The following is a 22,622-nucleotide window of genomic DNA, read 5'->3' as shown; positions in this document are numbered from 1 at the left end:
ACTTGTCAGCATAGGTCGGCATTGATGTACAGAGCCGACAGAAGACCTTGTTTGTATTGGCATCATATTGAGAGGTGCAGCCAGTGACGCGTCCTAAAACCAGGAAGTAAGCTGCTGGTTCCCTCGACGAAAGCAATGGGATTTCTCCACAGGGTTTTGGATAATAGCTGGAAATAAGGTCTGTGGAAAACAAACCTGTTTGATAAATGCACGTTTTGTTCAGCCGGATAATCTCCACATGTCTACCCTACTTTTATAATTTTCGAATCATAAATCTAATCGATAGATTACAAAAGGGTTTTAGGATGCGTCACTGCACCACTCCATCGATCAAGCTGGCTGAAACTTTCTCTCCCTCTTCTTCTCATGCTCCCTGTCACTCTCCTTTAACTCCTCCGGTGACTTTCTTTTATTTGAAGATTGTTTTTTGCACGGCGCTTGACCGGTTACCGCTGGTATTAAAAACATTTGGCGAATGGTTAGGTGGTTAGGTGGCGCGATAATCTGTAGTGAAGGAGCGCGCTCCCGCTCATGGGAGCCTGCTCGCGCTGCGCTCCGCAGCAAACAGCTGTTTGCTTTTCACCCAACAACGACAACCGACTCACGGAACGCTATGTTGTAGCGTTAATAAACGAAACAATTTAACTAAATTGCTAGTCAAGATACCAATACCACAGGAAACATTTTTTTAAAGCAATATTTTGCTCGAGCGGGCAAGTGGAAAGTACGTTATGCTGGCCCGGGGTGTCTAAATAGTGCTTCCGGGCCAGCGGGCCATTTAATGTCGAGCCCTGCCGGTTACCGGCCGGCCCACATCGTCCGACCGGCCCACTTCAGTACCGGCCCACCGGGATTCGTCCCGAACGTCCCGATGGCCAGTCCGCCCCTGGTCAGGGCCCCTCCCCGTCACACCATTACGCACAGGGTACCCCTTGAGCGTCAGTTTTCAACGGGCAGGGCGTCCCATATACCTTCATAGACCTCCCATAGCGTTGATAATAGACGCCATGAGAACGCTCCCCGCTGCATCGAAATTCAACGAGCGCATTCCATTCTCAGCAGAAGCATATGGTGCGAGACGTCATTGCAACACATTATGCTCTTTATATATAGTTTATAAAAAATGAAAATTGTAATTTTCATACTCTGTGATAGGCCTCGGTGACAGTTAGGCAAAAATAATAGGCTTATAGGCATTTTTTTCTCTTGTGTGAAGTTGAGATGATGCATGCTGGGTAATGAATTATTTACATGGATGTAGGCTACGCAATATAGCGAGAAATTGTTCTACAATTGTGTCTGATTTTTCAATACATCACATTTAACATGGCATGACGTAGTATACCTTTTGTACAGATGATCAGTCTTCCTGAAACTTTTTGGCCGGCTTTTATAGAAATTAATGTAATCGTAGCTGTCACTGCCCGATCTGTACTGCGCATGTGCGAGATGGTCTCCGGACGGCACCCAAGATGGACACTTGACACAGTGGCTTTTAGCAAAGCTCAAAAATAAAACTCGAGAGAGATGAGTTATTGTTATTACAACGTGACTTCACTATTATTTAACAACTCTTTTTATTGGGTTCTTTTATTTGGGGTTAAGTACATTGTCAGAATAAGTGAGAAATAGATTTAACTTCTGTTAGACAGCTATCATACTGAATACATATTTAATGTGAATGTATGCAAAGATGTATGGCACAGATCGGGCAGGGGGACGGATCGGGTCTGTTTTCGGCGCGCACGTGTGACGTCATCTATGCGACGATTTTAAAGCACATCGCGATTTCCAGCAGGTAAGAAGCACCACAAACATGTGACAGAAATCAAGAAAATCATTCAATATTCAGCACAAACAGCCTTATGTCGGCCCAATAAGTCATTGTTGGAACATTTGCAAGTGCAGGGTAGTCGTCTTTTTTGCCTGTAAATCATTTTAAGACATTAAAAAAAGAAAGTATAACTTACTAATGTGCAGAATGCTCGCTATCTGCTACTAGCTATTAGCTAGCACAGATTATGTTGCCTTTGAAGTTTAACTTTATTCAAGAGGTGGCAAACGACTGACACCTGTTATTGCATGAAATAATATTTGTGATTGTTTATGAATGTAGTTATTATGTGTCAGTTATGTATTTTTAATGGGGTTATTTATTAAATGAATGACACAACAATAAAACAAATTAAATAGTCATAAAAGTTCACTAATGCCAAGCCCCTTAAATATTAGGTGACCTGTATTTTTCAGATAAGATCTTACAGGTTACAGTCATAGGGAATTGTATGGTTACCATTAATAATGTATTTCCAGTTACCTATGTTACCATAGCTCAAAACCGTCTTTTTGTAATCATGCTATGTTGATATTGTTCATTCTTTGACAAATATAACGCCACTTTAAAATGTAAGTTGTTCAATTCCTAATAATTTTTTCTTCTCTCAACAGATTCTTCTAAGTTATTCTGAAAGCTAAACTCCATTACAAGCTATAATAGCATCAAAACAAAGGCACTTTTAAGAGCCACGTCCCCATCGTTTCCCTGTCCTTGCTGTTGTGAAATTGTCCTATCTCTGTTGCTGTCTGTGTATCTCTGTCTGTGTAGCTGTGTATCTTATCTGTCCATCTTTCTGTTGTTAGTCCCTTTCTGTGTTTTTGTCACCATGAGTGATTCAGAGCACCAAGATCCATTTAAGAGCCTTGATGATTTTCTTGATAATGAAGAACTCAAAAATGAGATGGAAAGTCTTGATGACTTGATTGGTGAGCTTCAGGATGAGGAAGTAGCAGCACCAGTCCAGACACCTGAACCAACCATAAGGTGGACAAAGAGAGACATCGATGGAAACATAATATATTCGAGGCCAAGAACAAGCAGTAACCAGTCAAATGAGGGTCAGTATTGTTTATTATTGAAGATATTTAGGAAATCTAGATTATTTAGTCACCGGTGAGTTTATCAGATAAAGGAATATATGTATTCCTTGATGTTTAGGTATCAACATCAAACTAAAACCAACGATAACAATTGTTGACAATCAAAGTCAATTCATTATGATTATGGGGCCTGAACTGAAAATATGACTGCTTGTGCATTGTGCAGTTATGGGTAACAGGGACAATTTAATTTTAATCTTGTTGATTTGTTTTTGGTACAGCTGGTCCTTGTCGGAGAATTGATCCTCCCTTGGATGCGCCTGACACTAGCCATGAGTTGGCCTTTGCTCCAGACTGTTGGTATGTATTTTGTGTCTACGTAAGCCCTAAACAGAATATTTATATATTTGTATCTGATACTGAATCGGAAATGTAATGTTTGTAATCATAATATATTCATTTTGTAATAATAATAATAATGAGCAAAGCTGTTGCACCTCTCAAAGCCATAGCCACTCAGTACACTTTGATATTTTATAAAATAATATTGATTTATCATTCTATCTTTTTTAACAGAGTGTTTTCTACGAGATCTCCAGCACTCATTGAGCGATACCTCAGAGGATGTCCAGGAAGCATCAGCCCGAACTGCTCCTCTCATGGCTTCCTTGGATTGGGCAACTAGAAAAAGTCTCTTTTCAGAAAGGTGGAAGACAGAGAGGCCACGTCTGGTGAACAACACAGTGGAACAAGAAAATGTGGCAAACCACATCTGCCAACAGTGTGGGAGCAACCCAGCTGCTGTTTGTTGCAGTGACTGTCGACCAAGCCCCTTGTTCTGCGCTGAATGTGATGTAGGCATGCACACCAGACATGTCCTACACAACAGAGATGCCATGATAGCGGGATTCTTCCAGCCACTGCCTCCATCAACTGCTGTTGTGGATAAAGCCCTTTCCCGTTGTAACGATCAACTATCTAAAATAGTTGTGTTAATTAAACGCACAAGGGGTTCTTGAATGAAATAATATTATAAAGGTAAACAGAAATAATAAACGGATAATCTGCTCCTTAAACAATATAAACAGAGACAGATTTCATGCATGGATCCATTATATTGACAGTTTTTCAGCCAAACAACACAAACAAAATTAAACAGTCCGCTCTGCGATAAACAACAAGTGTCTTTACTGCCTAATCCAGGCTATTGTTCATTGACAAAAAAAGGCTGTTGCTCCTGCGCCCGTCGGCGGCAAAAACAGAAATGTTTGTAGGCCTTTTCAGGCTATATTCCACAAAAAAAGGAAACACGAGGTCCAGCGTGGCACAAAGGAGCGATCTCACCCTGTGTCGGAGAGAATCTCTCTCTATCTGTGTGCGTCCTCTCCAAGGAGACGTGCTTCCAGGTCGGTCGATGCAATATCCACATACGGTTACTTTCAGTTACTTCCCCATTGCATTTAAACATATATACATGCTGAGAAAACGTAACTATCCCGCTGAATACCCGCATTCACCACACACAGGCTTCCTCCTCCCGTGAGAACCACCTCTGGCATCCTGTTGACGCGCCCACTAAAAAGCCTCTGGGCGCGCCGAGACAGGTGAATATGCAAATGAGGCTTGCAGAACCACACCCTCAAACCTTACATAAAAGTGGACATTTAACGACTAGTTGCGAGGATAATACACATGCATCATAGATTTTCATTTCATTTGAATCTAAACTACATGCCTTAACCCTTTCCCCTGCCCCTACAGTTTATAAGAAACACTGAGATCAATCTGCGACTGTCACAGTTCCCCCCCCCCCCCACCGGAGGTATGAGGGGCTGCACCCCGAAGTAGGGCTTTAGGTTGACCACATTGATAGTGTCTATTTTCTTGTTTTGGCCGTTCCACTTTATCTGGTAATTGATAGGGCCTAATTTTCTCACCACTGTAGCTGGACCCGACCATTTAGGCGCAAGCTTTGCTGAGAAGTTCTCTGATGCTTTAGAGAGTGGGTGAGTGCGGACCCAGACCAGGTCTCCCAGCAGGAGTTGTGCACCTCTCCTGTGGGTATTATAATACTTGGCATACTCCAACTCTCTTTTTTACTTGTTCCACCATCTTTTGTTGTCTTTCCAGTAGTGTATATGTAGGTTGATGAGGTGGAGGGCTGATAAACCTCTCCAGTGGGCCTTTCAGGGATCTTCCGAGTGCCAGGACTGCAGGTGTTTGCCCTGTTGTCTCATGATAGGCAGCATTGACGGCAAAACGAAATTCCCTGATCCACTGATCCCAGTTATTATGTTGTGTCCCCACATAAGAAGCAATCATCGTTTTGATGGTCCGGTTGGACCGTTCCGTGAGATTGGCTTGAGGATGATAGCTGGTGGTGAACTTTTGTGTGACTCCCCAGGATTTGCATAGGTTGGCCATTTCATGGCCAGTGAACTGCGCTCCCCGATCAGAAACCAACTCACGTGGGACACCGAAACGGGTAAAGATCTCATCTTTCAAGATGGCGACAATTTTGTGAGTTTTGCTGTCTTTTAGGGGAAACATCTCAACCCACTTTGTGAAATAATCCACAACCACGAGGAGAAAGCAATTGCCTTTTTTACTGCGGGGAAAAGGTCCCATAAGATCAATCGCCCGCTTTTCCCAGGGCTCCTCCACCGGGGTAGGCTGCATGAACCCCGCTGGTTTTTGATTATCCACTTTGTAGGCCTGGCAGGTGTTGCAACACTTTACATGGGCCCATACATCCTTCCTAACAGACTGCCACCAAGCCACCTCAAGGATCTTAAGAAGAGTCTTAAGTCTGCCCAGATGTCCACTCAGGGGATGGTTGTGGAAGTACTCCAGAAAAGATATTACTCGACTCTTGGGAACCACTAGCTGATATTTGTCTCCCCCTACTCTCACAGGCGACCGCCGATACAGAATACCTTGTAACACAGTGTACCCTATCCTATCTGGCTTACAAATGGCAGCAGACTGTTTTGCCATGTCACTGATTTCAGGGTCCCTTTCCTGGGCCTCTCGTATGTCTGATAGGGTGGTTGGTAAGTCAGAAGCACAGTGAGAGGTGTTTGAGGCAACATACGCAGTTGCGGATGGATGTGCAATCGCTCTGGACAGAGCATCAGGCACTATGTTGTGCAGGCCTTTTCTGTATTGGACCCTAAATTGAAATTGCTGGAGTCGTAAGATCCACCTAGTCAGCCGGGAAGAGGTCTTCGGACAGTTGAAGGCCCAAGTCAGAGCAGCATGGTCTGTGTATACCGTGAATTATTTTCCCTCAAGAAAATGTCGCCACTTTTCAACAGCCCATACAACAGCTAGACATTCCTTTTCTGATGTGGAGTAGTTACACTCGGCTCCTCTCAATCCCCGTGAAGCATAAGCTATCACCTGCTCCCCTTCCTTAGTAGCTTGGACTAAGACTGCACCCAAACCGGCGTCACTAGCGTCTGTGTGCACCTCAAAAGGAATTGAGTGGTCAGGTTGTGTTAGGATGGGAGCGCTGACCATAGCCTGTTTCAAGTGTTCAAAGCTTTGCTGGCATTCTTCGCTCCATATCCACTCCACCGCTTTCCTTGTCAGGCGATGCAAGGGAGCTGCCATATCTGCAAAGTGGGAAATGAATTTGTGGTACCATCCCACAAGTCCCAGAAATCGTTGCAGTGACTTGATATTTGTGGGAGTAGGATATTCTTTCACTGCCAGTGTTTTCTCTGGATCCACCTGAACCCCTTTCTTAGACACTATATGGCCAAGGAACTTTAACTCTTGCTGGAAGAAATAGCATTTCTTCAGATTGAGTGTCAAATTGGCCTCATGAAGTCTCTTCATCACAGCGTTTAAATCGTTGAGGTGCTGTTCTTGTGAGGGTGAAAAGATGATTACATCATCGATATACACAAAGCAGATTTTCCCCTCAGCTCCCCCAGGACCTTTTCCATCAATCGCTGGAAAGATGCACCGGCGTTCTTCAGCCCAAATGGCATGCACTTGAACTGGTAGAGGCCTATCGGTGTGATTACTGCTGTCTTGGCCTTGCTTTCCTCTGACATTGCCACTTGCCAGTAGCCAGATTTTAGGTCAAGGGTACTGAAGAATGAGGCTCCATGCAATGACTCCAACAACTCATGAATAAGTGGCATAGGATAGGCATCTTGCAGAGTCTTAGCATTTAGAGGTCGAAAGTCAACACAAAATCTTGGGGACATGTCGGGTTTTGGCACCAAGACCACTGGGGATGCACAGGCTGACTGTGACGGTTCAATAATGCCATCCCTAAGCATCTGCTCTACCTGGTCTATTATGATCTGACGCTTGTGGGGTGATACCCTGTATGCTTTGCAGCGCACTGGAACCTCGTCTGTAGTAAATAGCTTGTGCTCTTCTACCTTAGTTTTCCCTAAACTGCCTGAACACACCTTTGGCCAAGCCTTCAAGATTTCTCTAACCTCTGGTGGATGAGCTGAAAAATCTGGGGCAGTCTCTTCTTAAATAGGAAATGACTTGGATAGCGGAAGTGCTATTATGAGACTAACACTGGGGGGAGCTGCCGGGATCTCAGCAGGTTGAGAAAGGAATGAATAGAACACGTAATCCCTTGGCCCCTTTACTCCATATGTTCGGTCTCCCAGGTTGATAATGGTTGAGGTCTTGGTAAGGAAGTCCAAGCCTAGAATGATGGGGAATGCCAGGTTGTTGTCATCGATGATGTATGTTTCTAGCGACCACATCATGTCATGCCAGCCGAAGAGTAGCTGTACCTTTCCTAAGGCTCCATGGCATGTCTTCCCGTCAGCCAGAGCAAAGCTTTGGTTCTCACTGGGCTTCAGTTGCTCCCCTTTCCGGACTACATCCAGCCATTGGCTGTGCCGCATGAGGGAGTATATACATGCAGTGTCAAAAACAGCTTTACACTGCATTCCTCATACTCCCTCATGCGGCACAGCCAATAGATGTGTGCGTTTAATTAACACAACTATTTTAGATAGTTGATCGTTACAGATGGTGGCCAGTATGGGGAATGAAATGTGATTTAAAAATCTGATATTATTTAAAGAGAACATTTTTGGAGATTTTGAAACTGCCAATTGGGATATTTTTGTTTACTGAGACACTAAGCCTATGGGTTGAATTGTATTGATTGGATGAGAAAAGAAAAACGTGTTCTGTACTTGTGTAAAATAACCATAGTCAGGCAATGGCTTCTGAAGAAAATGTACAACAGAATATGGAAGCACAATTAGAAGAGAATGAGTCTGAAGAAGGTAGTATAGTACAGGAGACCAGTGGGCAACACCATGAAAACAGAGGTGATGCATGGATAACAAGAAGAAAATATATTACTGATATTACCTCTTTGATCGGTTCTCTTTATATATCTGATGCAGAGCAGGAGGAAAGTATAGGAGATTGGGATAGTACATCTTACCATGCATATCCTGCTCTTGCATCTTTCTCCACAGACTTGGGAACAGTTATAGAGAGAGTTAACTCCCTTGAGGCTGATTTTAGAGATTCAGTTAATAGTGCGCTAAACCGAGAAGATAGCATCAGAGGCTTCGTGAATAAGAATGTTGAAGCACTGGAGCATCATGTTATGTCAACTTTGAAAACTTTGAAGAGAAACTGGTGGACTGTTTACAAAGGCGTGATGAAAAATGGAAGGCAGAAATCCAAAGGCTGAAGCGCGCAAGCCTCCCTGCTGTCCATAGGCCCTTGGTCAGTGCTGGTGCTAGTTTTCAGAAGTCTTATGGTCGCACCACTCCAGCTCAACCACCTCTCATTAGTGCCTCTCACACCCATGCTCCTTCTCTTGGTACTGACACTCGGGTGTCGGGTCCTCATATTAGTTATCCCACTCCTACTCATTCAGTTCCCTCTGCTGGGGTTTCTGTCGGCCGAGCAGAGATTGCCAGAAGAGAACTTGATACTATTGATGCTGCGCCACACGGCAGGACATCATTCACTGAACTACTTCCGCTGGGACAACCACCAGGAGTCATTGACAATATAAACCCCATCACACCTGTAGGAGCAGTATACCGCCATCCAAGCAGTACGCCGGTGGTGTATTCAAAGCCTGTCATTCATATGGAGTTCCCCTCTTTTGGTGGTTCCAGGGAGGTTGGAGAGGTTTTGAACTTTGTGGATCGCTGTGAAACATTCTTTGAAGTTAGGCCATTAACAGATGCCGAGCTAATAGGGGCTTTATCTGGGGTTCTTAAGGGGCCAGCGCATAGTTGGTGGTGTGTAGCAAAAAGCACAGTACACAACTGGCCAGAATTCAAAGAAGCTTTTCATGCAGCTTTCCTACCTCCTGATTACCTCATGGAAGTGGAGGAGAAGTTGAGGGATATGGTGCAGTTACCTGAACAGTGTTTGAGGGATTTTGCCTATGATTACCGAGCCCTTTGTCTACGATGGAAACCCCGATATCACCGAGGCGGAGTTGGTGAGGAAAATACTCAACAACTGTAATCCCAGAATAGCTGGTTGCCTTCGGGGAACTGTCAGAACCGTGGACCAACTGGTGTCAATAGGCACATTAGTGGAAAAAGATTGCACAGCTGCAAAAGAATATTGGGGAAAAGTGGATCAACAAAAAGCAAAAGAGAAATTGAACAAAAGGCCCCAGGAAAAGTGGAGCGCTAAGAAACCTGCTGATGTAGTGACCATAGTGCAGCGAGGAAAGAGAAATCTATTAAGTCTCCTACATGTCCCCATACTGGCCACCATCTGTAACGATCAACTATCTAAAATAGTTGTGTTAATTAAACGCACAAGGGGTTCTTGAATGAAATAATATTATAAATGTAAACAGAAATAATAAACGGATAATCTGCTCCTTAAACAAAATAAACAGAGACAGATTTAATGCATGGATCCATTATATTGACAGTTTTCCAGCCAAACAACACAAACAACATTAAACAGTCCGCTCTGCGATAAACAACAAGTGTCTTTACTGCCTAATCCAGGCTATTGTTCATTGACAAAAAAAGGCTGTTGCTCCTGCGCCCGTCGGCGGCAAAAACAGAAATGTTTGTAGGCCTTTTCAGGCTATATTCCACACAAAAAGGAAACACGAGGTCCAGCGTGGCACAAAGGAGCGATCTCACCCTGTGTCGGAGAGAATCTCTCTCTATCTGTGTGCGTCCTCTCCAAGGAGACGTGCTTCCAGGTCGGTCGATGCAATATTCACATACGGTTACTTTCAGTTACTTCCCCATTGCATTTTAACATATATACATGCTGAGAAAACGTAACTATCCCGCTGAATACCCGCATTCACCACACACAGGCTTCCTCCTCCCGTGAGAACCACCTCTGGCATCCTGTTGACGCGCCCACTAAAAAGCCTCTGGGCGCGCCGCGACAGGTGAATATGCAAATGAGGCTTGCAGAACCACACCCTCAAACCTTACATAAAAGTGGACATTTAACGACTAGTTGCGAGGATAATACACATGCATCATAGATTTTCATTTCATTTGAATCTAAACTACATGCCTTAACCCTTTCCCCTGCCCCTACAGTTTATAAGAAACACTGAGATCAATCTGCGACTGTCACACCGTTGTGGTAAGTCCTAGTTAGTGAATGTACAATATATATCCTATTTTTGGACTCAGCTCATTTATTTGACAATTTAATCAATGCATTTTTGTTTCTTTTTTCTTTATTATGCATTTATGTTTTACATTGAGCTCAATGTCAGTAAGCTTCCTGAGCATCTCTTCAGTACTAAAAGCGTCTTTGAGTTTTGAAAAGCGCTATAAAATTACGATTTATTATTATTATTAGTACTTTTGCAGCAATGTACTTCATGGCTATTGAGCCTTTATTGAATTTACTGAAATTTAGGCTCATGCTCTTTAAGTGGTTTGATACATCTGTCTCACATTTTCTAAGTCGATACAAATGATCTCATTTCACTTGAACAATCTTTTTTAGTTCGACTTGTGCCTGTGGAAATGCCTGCAGAAATCTGTAGTTGTTCGCCAGTTTCATTGAGGGTCAACCCAGGAAAGGCTGTTGCTGTGGTGACAGTTAATGGTAAGAATGCAAAGAATTGTATTTAATTCTATTTTAAAACGATGTCTCGTTTCAATAGATGTGTATATGTGACATATTTACATTTACACATGACTTTTGTCTACATTTTAAATTAGAGGGGATGTGTTTTGTTTTTTCTAGGAAGACATGATCTTAGCATGCCTGAGTTAAGTTGTGACACATGTCATGTCACTTGGGCTGCTGGAGTGGACAATCTCATCCGGAGTGGATACTGGCCTGCTACACTGCAATTTGCCACAATTTATGACACGGATATCTTTCATTCATTTGAAGAAATGAAGATGGCAGTGCCAGGACTGTCCTGCCAAGCATTTTTAAGAATGCTTGATCAGAGAACTTTGCGCTTTGGCCGTGTGAGTATTAAAATGATTTATCCCACAGTATTGTTCATCCGTTTGTTTTGTGGATTTAAAAGCTGTGTGCTACTGGTAATGATTATTCGCTGCTGACTTATTTGTTTTGAAATAGGCTGGAAAGATCTCAGCAAACAGCTTTCATAAAAGTTTTTTTGAGTGGGAAGCTGTGCGGTTTGAGGTGGACAACATCGTTAAGGAGGAGCGCTTCATCTGTCCTGCCTGCAGCCCGGATATGCTTGCAGTTTCAGTGGATGGAAACCGCAAGCATTACCGGTACAAGAATTCAGCTAGGTACAAACATTTCTATATTTTCATTTATTTCAGTACACTGACACGCATGACATTAAGGATTTTGGGAGATGGCCCTGTGGGCCATCTAAGCTAATTTACAGATGGCCCTGAGCCCAATAGAGATTGCCCTGAAAAATGAGCGCGGACGAAATGACGCACGAAGGGTTTGGGGGGACTCCCCCTAGAACATTTAGATGTTTGCAGGTCTTAGATGCTGTCTGGTGCATTCTCTAGACTGAATTATAAGATGAACCACCACAATATTATATTGTACAATTTCAAGTTTATTCTTCATTTCACTTGTTTGTTTGTTCTTGTTTGTGTTTGCTCGCTTGCATGCCCTGCATTGCTATAAGAAATACTTAAGTTGTTGGTCAAGACACTTTCCATCTGATGAAGGCAAATGCCTTCCCAGATGTAAAAAAGTAGAAAACATTACATTCAGTTATAACTGCCAAAACAAACATTATTTACACTATTATGGCCCCTGTTAAAAATGTTTGTAATGTTATCTACTGTAAATTGGTAGAACGAATGCCTCCTCATCCGGAAGCTGACCGAGCAGACCCGAGGAGCCGAGCGCATCCGCGAAGCACACAAAATGGTGACGTCAGAGTTCCCGTTAGCCGGCAAATCTAAATCTCTTCGGTCAAAATGTCCGGTCAAAATAATTTCCCTTTAGCGCAATACCGCTTCATTTGCGCCACTTATGTGACAGACAATAAGAGTATGTGACAGACAAGAATAGTCAATTCTAATGTCTAAAGAAAGAGATGTCCTGTATGGGTTGATTGTGCGTTGATCTGTTGGTAATGCCTCAGGATTCCGGTGGGCATGTAAACAAATGCATAATGCTGCACTATACTTTGTGGCCTCACCCAGTTGCATAGCGACACTTATTGTTTAGGTGTCTTTTAATAAGCAGGTAGTCATATCATTAGCTAGAACTAGCTGGATCTGATCGATATGGACATAAACGCGAGTGAAGTCTAATCTGACAGGAGAGAGATCAGCTGCTGCTAACGAGTCGACACGCAGCTCTGCATGATCACATGCAGCGGTGAGCGGACAAAACACACACTTCAGGTTAGAATATCACACGTAGCTATTTTAATTACCTCTCAAACTACCTAAACTAGTTATAGATATGTTTAGTTTTACTGTCGGGTCACTCATTACTGGATCCGCGAGCTGCATGATACTGGCATAATAGATTGCCCGATCGGGCAATCAGCAGGTGAGGCTTCATTGCCCGAGCTAAATACTAGATGGCCCCGGGCCATCGGGCAGTCCTTAATGTCGAGCCCTGACACTACACTCTAAGATACTCTAACCTTTTTCTATTTAGATCTGAGGAACAGGCCATCTTTGAAGGGGTCTTCATATCCAAGGATGAAGATGTAGCAAGATTTGTGGACTACATTCACAGCACAACCAAACATGTACAATTAAAGACTACAATTATTATATTAACAAAAATAACTAACTATATACACTATAAACTTCTACTGAAGAGTTGGTCTTTGGATCAATTTAATCAACCATCATCCATATGTTAGGAAGAGGTGTTTGTGGAGGGGAGTGGTCAGCAGCCAGAGAGACCTCCAAAAGATCCAGCAGCAAGTTAGACTAGTTGGGCCTGGAGCTTGCGGTGTGTCGCCATGGAGTGCTGCTCTGTGCACTGAATATGTACAGGGGAGAAATATTTGCCTATCCCAGGGGTGCCCAACCGGTCGATCGCGGGGAGATTCCCAGTCGATCGCGAGATGTGTCTAAAAATAGAACAACAACATTCTGTTAATGTCCTGTAACATAATCTTCCTGTGCCAGAATAATGCACTTGAACGCATCAAAGCTTTGTGATTGGCCGGCGTGACCCCATGTGTCGGGGCGTGGCTGGTGGGCAGTGGGCACTATTTCGCTGACGTTGTCCGTGTCAACAGGAGTGGCAGTCCGCACACACACAAGACCGCAATTACGGCAGAAGCCAAAAAGCCCAAAATATATAATGTTCACTCCGAGTGGGAGGATGATTATTTTTGTATCTATTCCAATTCAAAGTCCATCTGTCTCATCTGCAATGCGAGCGTGGCTTTATCGAAGAAGGGTTATTTAGGAGCGGCATTTCAAAACAGTGCACAAACGCTATGAAACGGAATTCCCTCCCTACACAGCAGTCAATTTTCACCAGGCCCAACAACAAGAGCAAGGCTGCTACCAGAGCATCTTATCGTGTCAGTCACGTTCTTGCGAAACACATGAAGTCTTTCAAAGACGGCAAAGTTGTGAAATAAGCTTTCCTGGAGGCTGCCGACGCGCTTTTTTGGGACAGTAAAAATAACAGTAGCATTTCAACAGGTTTTTGATATAATAAAAACTCAAGTTAGATACCGTTATTAATCAGCTGTAAGTTTTAGTTTGTTTGAACTCATTCATTATAATTATTGTACAAAATGGTATAAGAATGCAAACTTAAATTGATTATAGTCTATTATCAATTCAGGTTAAGAAACTAGTGTTGCTTGCATCCTATTTTAAAGGCATTTATTTTTATACTCTACTAAAATGCAACAAAAAAAGGGTTTGATTCTATTTTGTCTTTTTTATTGCACTTTGGCAGCAGATTCCTGTGTAGCTTCAGATCTGAGTTGTCTTATTAGTAAGCCTAATTTATACTTTTGTAGCAACACTATTTGTATATAATGGCAAAGAAAGGGTTTAGAGTATTTTCTTTTTTCCCTGTGTCATATGTGGCAGCACTGTTCAATGTTTCTTGAAAACATTACCCACTGTAGTATGTGACGTGTGAATACACTCCAACTCTGTATCAACAACACTGGTGTGTAACTTCAGTTAAATACTTGTATGTGTGTAGATTAGAAAGAGGTAAGATAAAGGATCTGCAGTATTTTATGAAGTATTAATCGTACAAAGGTCAGTTTTATTCAAGTAGAAGTGTGTATTTACCTGGTAGTAGGCTGTCAGTAATGGCTACACCTCTCTATTTGGACTGGTAGATCTCGGCAGACTGGCAACTTTAAAAGTAGCTCTCGGTTCAAAAAAGGTTGGGCACCCCTGCCCTATCCCTTGTACTTGCAAGAAAAGCTGGCCAGCAGGAATATAACTTTTTTTTGTATGGATGTCACATGTAAATGTTGGCCCTTCCTTCAAAAAGTTACAAAGAGCTGCCCAGAGCTCCAGCACCTTCTCCAGATAAGGCCCTTCCTCTCGGTATTTCATGCCAAAGCGTCGGAGACAGGCTTGTAGTTATTAGACTTTAATAACTAGTATTTGAAGACAGATGATAACAGGTCAAGTACACTTCGTGGGTTCTACCGCACACTCCACTCACACTTATTTCCTAAACCAACCACAAGATATAGCACTGTCTACGTCACAACTCCCCGCCCTCCCCACCAACCACAGGCCCGCACCTCAGCCACCATCACGGTGCAGCTCTATGATTGACAGAGAGACGGGGGATGCCTAAGTGACACCCTGAGTAGCCTATCAGGATCGCTACACTACCCCCCCACTACAAAGTTCCTCGCCCACGAGTAACATATAAAACACAGTACAAAACACTCCCCCCACCCTCTCCAGCTCACTGCAGGGACTACCCCACTGGCTGTCCCCAACCAAACCAGTAGCCTTTGAAAACACAGAAAACCCACCACAATCCCAGCCCTCTATAGTCTCTACCCCCCCACTACAAAATTCCTCGCCTACGAGGAACAACTAAACACAGCCCCACACTACACCTACACACTGAACTTTGACTAGGAAGAACTGGGTGGACTACCGTCCCTTCCAGTGAGACCAGGGCGCATTCTTGCCCTCTACAGGAGATGGGGGGTCTCACTATAACCTTACTACCACACAAAGTCTCTGAAACGACCCGGGGGTCGTGTCTGCCTTCTCGGCAGGGGGGCTGGGGTTGCCGGATCTGGCCCAGGCGCCGAAAGACTGGGGGGACTCTCAGTCCTTGATGGGGGACTGCTGCTCTGTCCGCCGGGGGGTCTGCGGAGGGATGTCGATGGGACGTCTGTGTGTCCCGAGGTTCCTTCGGTCTGTGGGGAAGCGACGCCTCTGTACGGAGCCAGCCTGTCTCTGTGGAGCACCTCTTTTCTCCCCTTTGGTGGCAGCTGCACCCTGTAGACCACTTCCCCCACCCTCTCCAGTACTCGGCAAGGACCCACCCACTGACTGTCCAACTTTGGTCACCGGCCTTTCGTTCGTTGTGGGCTGTAGACCCAAACCAGTTCCTCGGCCCGGAAATGCTGCCCTCTGGTCCTGATGTCGTAGTTCCGCTTCTGTCTCACCGCAGCACTTTTCTGCTGCTCGCGGGCAAAGGCATGAGCGGACTCAAGCCGGTCCTGCAGCCTCCTTGCGTACTCAGGACCAGGAGGCGTGTCCAGGGAATCTGGTGGCCGACCAAACGCCAACACCGCAGGGGTTCGAAGCTCTCTCCCCAGCATGAGGAGGGCCGGCGAACAGGCTGATGACTCCTGGACTGCAGATCGACATGCCATGAGCACCAGGGGCAGATGCTCGTCCCAGTCGCGCTGATGCCGCGACGTGAGGATGGCCAGCTGCTGTCCCATGGTGCGATGAAATCTCTCTACTAGTCCGTCGCTCTGTGGTCGCAGGGGGGGAGGTGCGTGTTTTGTGAATGCCCAGTTGAGAGCACATGGAGGTGAACACCCGGGACTCGAAATTCCTCCCCTGGTCACTGTGCAGGGTCTCCGGTACTCCAAACCGGCTGAACATGCCGGACACCAAGGCATCCGCGACTGTCTCTGCTTCTTGGTCAGGGAGCGCATACGCCTCTGTCCACTTTGTGAAGTAGTCTATGGCCGTGAGAACGTAGCGGTTACCCCTGTTTGACAAGGGTAGCGGCCCCACCACATCAACCGCTACTCTCTCCATCGGGTCCCCGATGGGAGATTGTTGCAGCAGAGCATGGGAACGCCCCGGGGGGCCCTTCCGTGCCGTACACGGATCACAGCGGCGACAGAAGTCTTCGACATCCCTCCTGCACTGTCCCCAGTAGCAGCCCTGACGAAGGCGGCGGAGGGTCTTAGTGACTCCAAAGTGACCAGAGCCTGCCGTGCCATGCATGGCCTTGAGTACGACCTCTTGCAGGACCCTAGGAACCACCACTTGCCACCTCTTCTCCCCCGTTGCTGGCTCCTTCCACGCCCGCTGCAGTATGCCCTGACACAGACGTAGAGACTCAAACTGAGACCACAGCCCCTTTGTTGCTTTGGAGAGCGCTGCCACTTCCTCCCACAGTGGCCGCTGCTGCGACTCAACCCACTGCAGTACAGGCTGAAGAACGGCGTCCAGCTCTTGCTGTTGCTTCCACTCTGACGCATCCACTGTCTGGAGCTCCCTGCAGATAGCCTCCTCCACTTGCTGCGCTGCCGCACAGACGATGTCCTCCTCCAGCAGCTCCTTTTCGCGAGTCTCTCTCTTCTCGCAGTAGTGGCATCCGCCGGCGATACACGGCCGCCGGGAGAGGGCGTCTGCATTGGTGTGGCGCACCCCAGCCCGGTGCTCCACCCTGAAGTCGAACGATTGGAGCTCTTCTAGCCACCTGGCGACCTGCCCTTCTGGCTCTTTGAACGTCATGAGCCACTGTAATGCAGAGTGATCCGTCCTCACCGTGAACGCTTGCCCGCACAGGTAGTACTTAAAGTGCTTGATGGACAGCACCACTGCCAAAAGTTCTCTGCGGGTAACGCAGTATCGTCGCTCCGCTTTGTTGAACGCCCGGCTGAAGTATGCCACCACCCGCTCCCCCTCTGGTGTAGTCTGGGATAGCACTCCGCCTACCCCAACGCCGCTTGCGTCGGTGTCCAGGGTGAACGGCAGCCGGGGGTTGGCTGGGACGAGAACCGGGGCTTCGCTCAGGGCACGCCGAAGGCCGTCAAACGCTGCTTGACATTGTTCAGACCACAGGAACTCCCTGTCCTTCTGCAGCAGCTGGAACAGGGGTGCGGCAATGCAGGAAAAACCCTGTACAAAACTTCCTGTAGTACGAGGCCAGGCCCAGGAAACTCTTCAGCTGTTTCTGGTTGCGAGGATTTGGCCAGCCTGTGACCGCCTGCACTTTCTCGTGCAGGGTGCCGATGCCCTCCCCCCCCCCACTTTGTGGCCCAGGAAGGTGACCTCTCTCTGTAGGAAATGGCACTTATCTGGATGTAGCTTCAACCCAGCGTCTCTGATCCTCTCCAGCACCACTTTTAGCGATCCTAGGGCCGCCTCAAACGAGCTGCCATGCACCAGGATGTCGTCCAGGTAAACCAAACACTGTTGGCGGGGAATCCCATACAGCACCCTGTCCATCAACCGCACGAAGGTGGCCGGGGCATTAGACAGCCCAAAACTGAGGACCTTGAACTGCCATAGTCCTCGGCCGGTGCAGAAAGCCGTTTTTGGTCTGGCCTCCGGGGCAAGAGGGACTTGGTAATACCCGCTGCGGAGGTCCAAGGAAGAGAACCACGACAACCCTGCAACCAGGTCCAGGGACTCATCGATGCGGGGAAGGGGGTATGAATCCTTCTTGGTGACCCCGTTCACCGGTCTGTAGTCTGAGCACAGCCGCCAGCCCCCTGTCTTCTTCGGGACCATGACTACCGGTGCTGCCGGTAGTCATGGTCGATGATGCTGCAGACATCATCGAGCCCTCAGACAGCCCGTGGGCTGTCTGAGGGCTCGATGATGTCTGCCTGCAGCATGCTCTGCACTGCCTCGTCGCAAGCCTGCTGACGAGCCAGGGGGAGTCGCCGCGGGCGACACCTGATGGGCCGCGAGTCCCCCGTATCGATCTCGTGTTCCACCAGATGCGTTCGGCCCACCTCCTCCTCCTTCATGGCGAAACTGCTCTGGAACTCTAGCAGGAGCTGCCCCAATTGCTCCTGCTGCTCGGGATTCAGGCCGCCACAGTTCTTCCTCCACACCTCCAATACTGCAGACCAAGCCTCTTCTACCTCCGTCTGGGGTACTTGGGGGGGGGCTGTGCTCGGGTGGCGCAGCCCGGGGGTGACAGGTGGGGAATTGTCCTGAGTGGGCGTCACCGTGGGTACAGGAAGGGAGGGAGGGTTTGCTTCCGTGTCTAGGGTACTCACGGTGGGTGTCGGGGGTCTCCCCGCAGGCTCAGCAGGGTTGTGGACACGGGTCATAGTAATTACAGGCTCCCCCCCCGAAACTCACTGTGCCGGCTTGAAGATCCAGGAGGCAGCCGGTCGCCTTCAGAAAGTCCAAACCCAGAATGCACGGGTCCTGTACATCCGCTATCCACACGGGGTGCCGCACTTCCACTCCCCCCACCGACACAGACAGCACTCCTCTTCCTTTCATAGCCGCCAACTCTCCGGTGACTGTGCGCAGACGCACCGCTGTCGGCTCGAACATAGTCCCACTGGGCAACACCTCTGCTCTCACCAGGGTTACTGTAGAGCCTGTGTCCACCAGTGCATCACAGGGCACCCCCTCCACCTCGACAGGGACATAGCAGGAGTCCCCACCAGCACGGCCCACCGCGACGACAGGCTCCACTCCGGTGCTATCATCTTTTTCAGGAGGGCGTAGAGTCTGGCTCCCCCTGCTGTGCTGTCGGGCTCCCTCCGCGGATGTCTGAGTCGGTGGCAATAAAGCTGTGGTTTGTTTGGGGAGTCTTCGGGCTTGGTTCCACATATCCTCCTCTATGCGGGCCCCCCGTCGTTTCCCTGGCGTCGCCGAGCCTTGGTGCAGTCTCTGGCAAAATGTCCTGGCTGACCACACTCCCAGCAGACTCTGGTGTCTGGTCTGTGTGTTGGCTGCAGAGAAACAGCCCTTATCATCTCTGTCAGCTCGGTAACCCATGCAGGCTTCTCCTCCTCCCTGCAGCTCCTCACCGCCGGCGCCGCCGGCACTCCGCCGCTCCTAGCAGCTCCACTCCACACGTTCTCCCTCTCCACAGCCATCTCCAAGGCCGCCTGTAAGGACTGTGGATGCTGCAGCTGTACCTCGACCCTCAAGTCCGCAGGCCGGAGGGCCCAGATGAACTGATCACGTGCCAGCTCACTCTGTACTCCGGGTGGCATGTGTGCATACGCCCGCCGTGTCAGGCTCTCCACGTTGTTAGCCAGTGCACGCAGTGTCTCTCCAAACTCTCTACAGCGGTTACTCAACTCGTTCCGGAGCAGCTCTGGCGGGAAACACTGTCCAAACCGCCTCTTCAAAGCCCCCGCTAACGCTCCATAGCTGAGTCGGTCTACAGGGCTAAGTAGTAGCAGACATGAAAGAGCCTCTTCTGTGAGGCACAAAGCTAGCTGTAGTGCTTTAGTCTCTACTGACCACCCCCCGGCATGAGCAAGCAGTTCAAATTGGGCATGGAAAGCCTCCCAGTCTGCCTTACCCGAGAATTTGGGTGTTTTCACTGACCCGGCGGCGGCTGCTGCGGGTTGATGGGCGCCGCCATTGTTGTTTACCTCCAGCTTGGAAATGGCGCGAACTGTCGCAGAAGACGGAGACATTCCCGCGTCTCTAGCCATCCTCACCGCCGACTCTCTCAGGCGCTCTCTCACCTCCCGTGCACTCATGAACTCCTCTATCATGTCCTTCGACCACCCGCATGCTCCATCTTCCTCTTCATCACTACTGTGTTCCTGCTTCACTCCCATCTTGCTGAACTTCTCCATCCCCGCTAGCTTACCGGCTAGCTCCGTGACGCAGTTACGACTCTCGTCCGGATAGACGTCCCTTGTTCGAAAAGTTCACTTCTGACACCAATGTAACGTTCCCCAAGATGAGTCGGAGACAGGCTTGTAGTTATTAGGCTTTAATAACTAGTATTTGAAGACAGATGATAACAGGTCAAGTACACTTCGTGGGTTCTACCGCACACTCCACTCACACTTATTTCCTAAACCAACCACAAGATATAGCACTGTCTACGTCACAACTCCCCGCCCTCCCCCGTCCGCTCCACTAACCACAGGCCCGCACCTCAGCCACCATCACGGTGCAGCTCTATGATTGACAGAGAGACGGGGGATGCCTAAGTGGCACCCTGAGTAGCCTATCAGGATCGCTACAGTATTACTGTTTTTTCTATTTATTTTAATGCAGATTGCCATCTAACTGATATTTATAAAGAAATTAAACGTACAGCTTCGCTATTCACATAATTGAATTTATCGTTTGAAATGCTGTTCAAATGTAACTACAAATTAAATAAGAATAGTACAATATTACTTTATCCAAATTAGGATATATCTTACTGTAGTTCAAATTGTAATTAAGCTATGTGTCTAGACTGGTTATGTTGAAGTGAAGCTATTTAATAAGTGTTTTAATATGATGTATTAAACCACATACTTCTTTCTAAGCAGCAACATCAACAAAAACCACTACTGATGATGCTGATGCCTTGGCCAGCAGAATTGAGGTCCTGGTTGTAAGTATAAAGAGACGCTCTCATCGACTTTATAAAGATACAGACGGCAACAAAGCTCGTGCCAGGATCCGGTGCAAGATCAGGAAGGAGAAGGAGATCCTAACCTCGGTTGTAGAGAGTTACAACAGAATGGCTCCAAGTACAGAAACTCTTTGCTTGGAGAACATTTTGTCGGAGGAGGAGAATGCTTGGCCATGGCAGCTACCACACAGTGGTATGTACACAAGTCTGTATAAGTTTGACATATTTTTTACATAATTCTCTCTTCCATGAATGCAATCCAGACTCTGTCGATCTAACGACCAAGAGAAGGGCATTTGACATTGTCAATGCAATAAGGAGGCTTCAAGAGGAGAAGAAGATTGTTCTCATTGAGATGGACCACCATTGGAGAGCTCTTCAAACCCGTGGTGATGGCCTGAAAGAGCTGTCCTGCCTGCTTTCCAGTGAGACAATGCAAAGTATGTATTTCAATTATAAATGTCATTAACAGAAAAACATTATTACAATGATGTTATTCCAACACTGGCTTTATCTTATTGTGTTTTACTTTTAAGATTTGGGTCCTAAGTGAAGAGGGGTTGAGAGGTCTGCAGAGTACCATCCTCAGAAAGCGGCAGAACATCACAGAGAGGAAGTTGCAACCTTCAAGTTTTGTCTGGAGCAGAAAATGTGAATTTCTTGCACAGGGCTTCAGCTGATGACTATGACAGTGACTCTGATTCTGACATGGATTAGAAAACTGACCCCTTCAACTGGACGATTATGAATATGCTCCTTCAACCCTTCCGGCCCTCCCTGTGTAACCACCCCTTCCTGCACTCAGGATCTAAACAGCCAAGTTACTGCTATGGAACCAAACAGCTTTCTGAGATCAACTATTTTCCAGGATCCAAAATGGGCCTCCAACCAACCGTAACCATCATAATCAGTCATCAAAAGGCTCAGAAGAACTCTCCTGACACATCTTCAAACATTGTGAATAGCCTCTTAAAACCAAAATACCACTTAATTTGATTATAGATTACATTTTTAAGGTTAAATGCACATGTTTGTTTTTTTAAATACACAAATCATAATGCCTGTCAATATAAATCCTGCATACTGTATATAATGTATATAGAAATGTATTGTATTCATACTGTACATAATAATGTACTCCATGTATATCCATTCAATCTGTAAATCCTTGTTACAAGTTGTAATGTTAAGAACTAATGTAAACACTCAAAATTGTATTGTAACTAGGGCTGTCAGTCGATTAAAATATGTAATCGCGATTAATCGCATGATTGTCCATAGTTAATTGCGATTAATCGCAAATGAATGGCACATTTTTTATCTGTTCTAAATGTACCTTAGAGGAATATTTTTCAAGTTTGTAATACTGTTATCAACATATGAGTGGACAAATATGCTTTATGCAAATGTTTATTATCATTTGAACAATGACAAATATTCTGATGAATATTAAACACAACAACCTCTGAACATTATAAATATTTGGCTCAATTCAACCTGGAACCTCTCTCATACAATAATACAATACTGTGTGTGTGTGTGTG

General features: G+C 46.4%; 2 protein-coding genes across 4 annotated transcripts in view; both read left to right on the top strand.

The window, feature by feature from the left end:
• cabcoco1 (ciliary associated calcium binding coiled-coil 1) overlaps positions 1-22,622 on the top strand; it is a 45,295-nt gene that overhangs the window by 6,319 nt on the left and 16,354 nt on the right. The gene's annotated exons all lie outside the window — the stretch shown is intronic.
• Positions 1,744-22,337, top strand: LOC117545178. Of its 3 annotated transcripts, none has more exons than XM_034214867.1 (10): positions 1,744-1,798; positions 2,449-2,895; positions 3,159-3,237; positions 3,454-3,731; positions 10,425-10,470; positions 10,843-10,944; positions 11,086-11,318; positions 11,434-11,612; positions 21,342-21,518; positions 21,615-22,337. In XM_034214867.1, the coding sequence occupies exons 2-9, from the start codon at positions 2,890-2,892 to the stop codon at positions 21,376-21,378; spliced, it is 960 nt and encodes a 319-aa protein (XP_034070758.1). In that variant the 5' UTR covers positions 1,744-1,798; positions 2,449-2,889; the 3' UTR covers positions 21,379-21,518; positions 21,615-22,337. The 3 variants fall into 3 exon arrangements, with proteins under 3 accessions (XP_034070758.1, XP_034070759.1, XP_034070757.1); XM_034214868.1 differs by having other exon boundaries at positions 20,993-21,518; XM_034214866.1 differs by lacking the exons at positions 21,342-21,518; positions 21,615-22,337 and adding an exon at positions 12,961-13,434.

This window comes from Gymnodraco acuticeps, unplaced genomic scaffold (assembly GCF_902827175.1).
Source record: "Gymnodraco acuticeps unplaced genomic scaffold, fGymAcu1.1, whole genome shotgun sequence".
Classification (NCBI taxonomy): domain Eukaryota; kingdom Metazoa; phylum Chordata; class Actinopteri; order Perciformes; family Bathydraconidae; genus Gymnodraco; species Gymnodraco acuticeps.
Note: the sequence above shows the minus strand (reverse complement) of the source record. Positions and strands in the feature narration are given on the sequence as shown.

Excerpts from the sequence above, each read along its gene's own strand:
- LOC117545178 (XM_034214866.1), top strand. Across the intron at positions 10,471-10,842 it reads GCGACTGTCACACCGTTGTG|TTCGACTTGTGCCTGTGGAA; the intron begins GTAAGTCCTAGT and ends AATCTTTTTTAG. Across the intron at positions 11,319-11,433 it reads GAACTTTGCGCTTTGGCCGT|GCTGGAAAGATCTCAGCAAA; the intron begins GTGAGTATTAAA and ends GTTTTGAAATAG.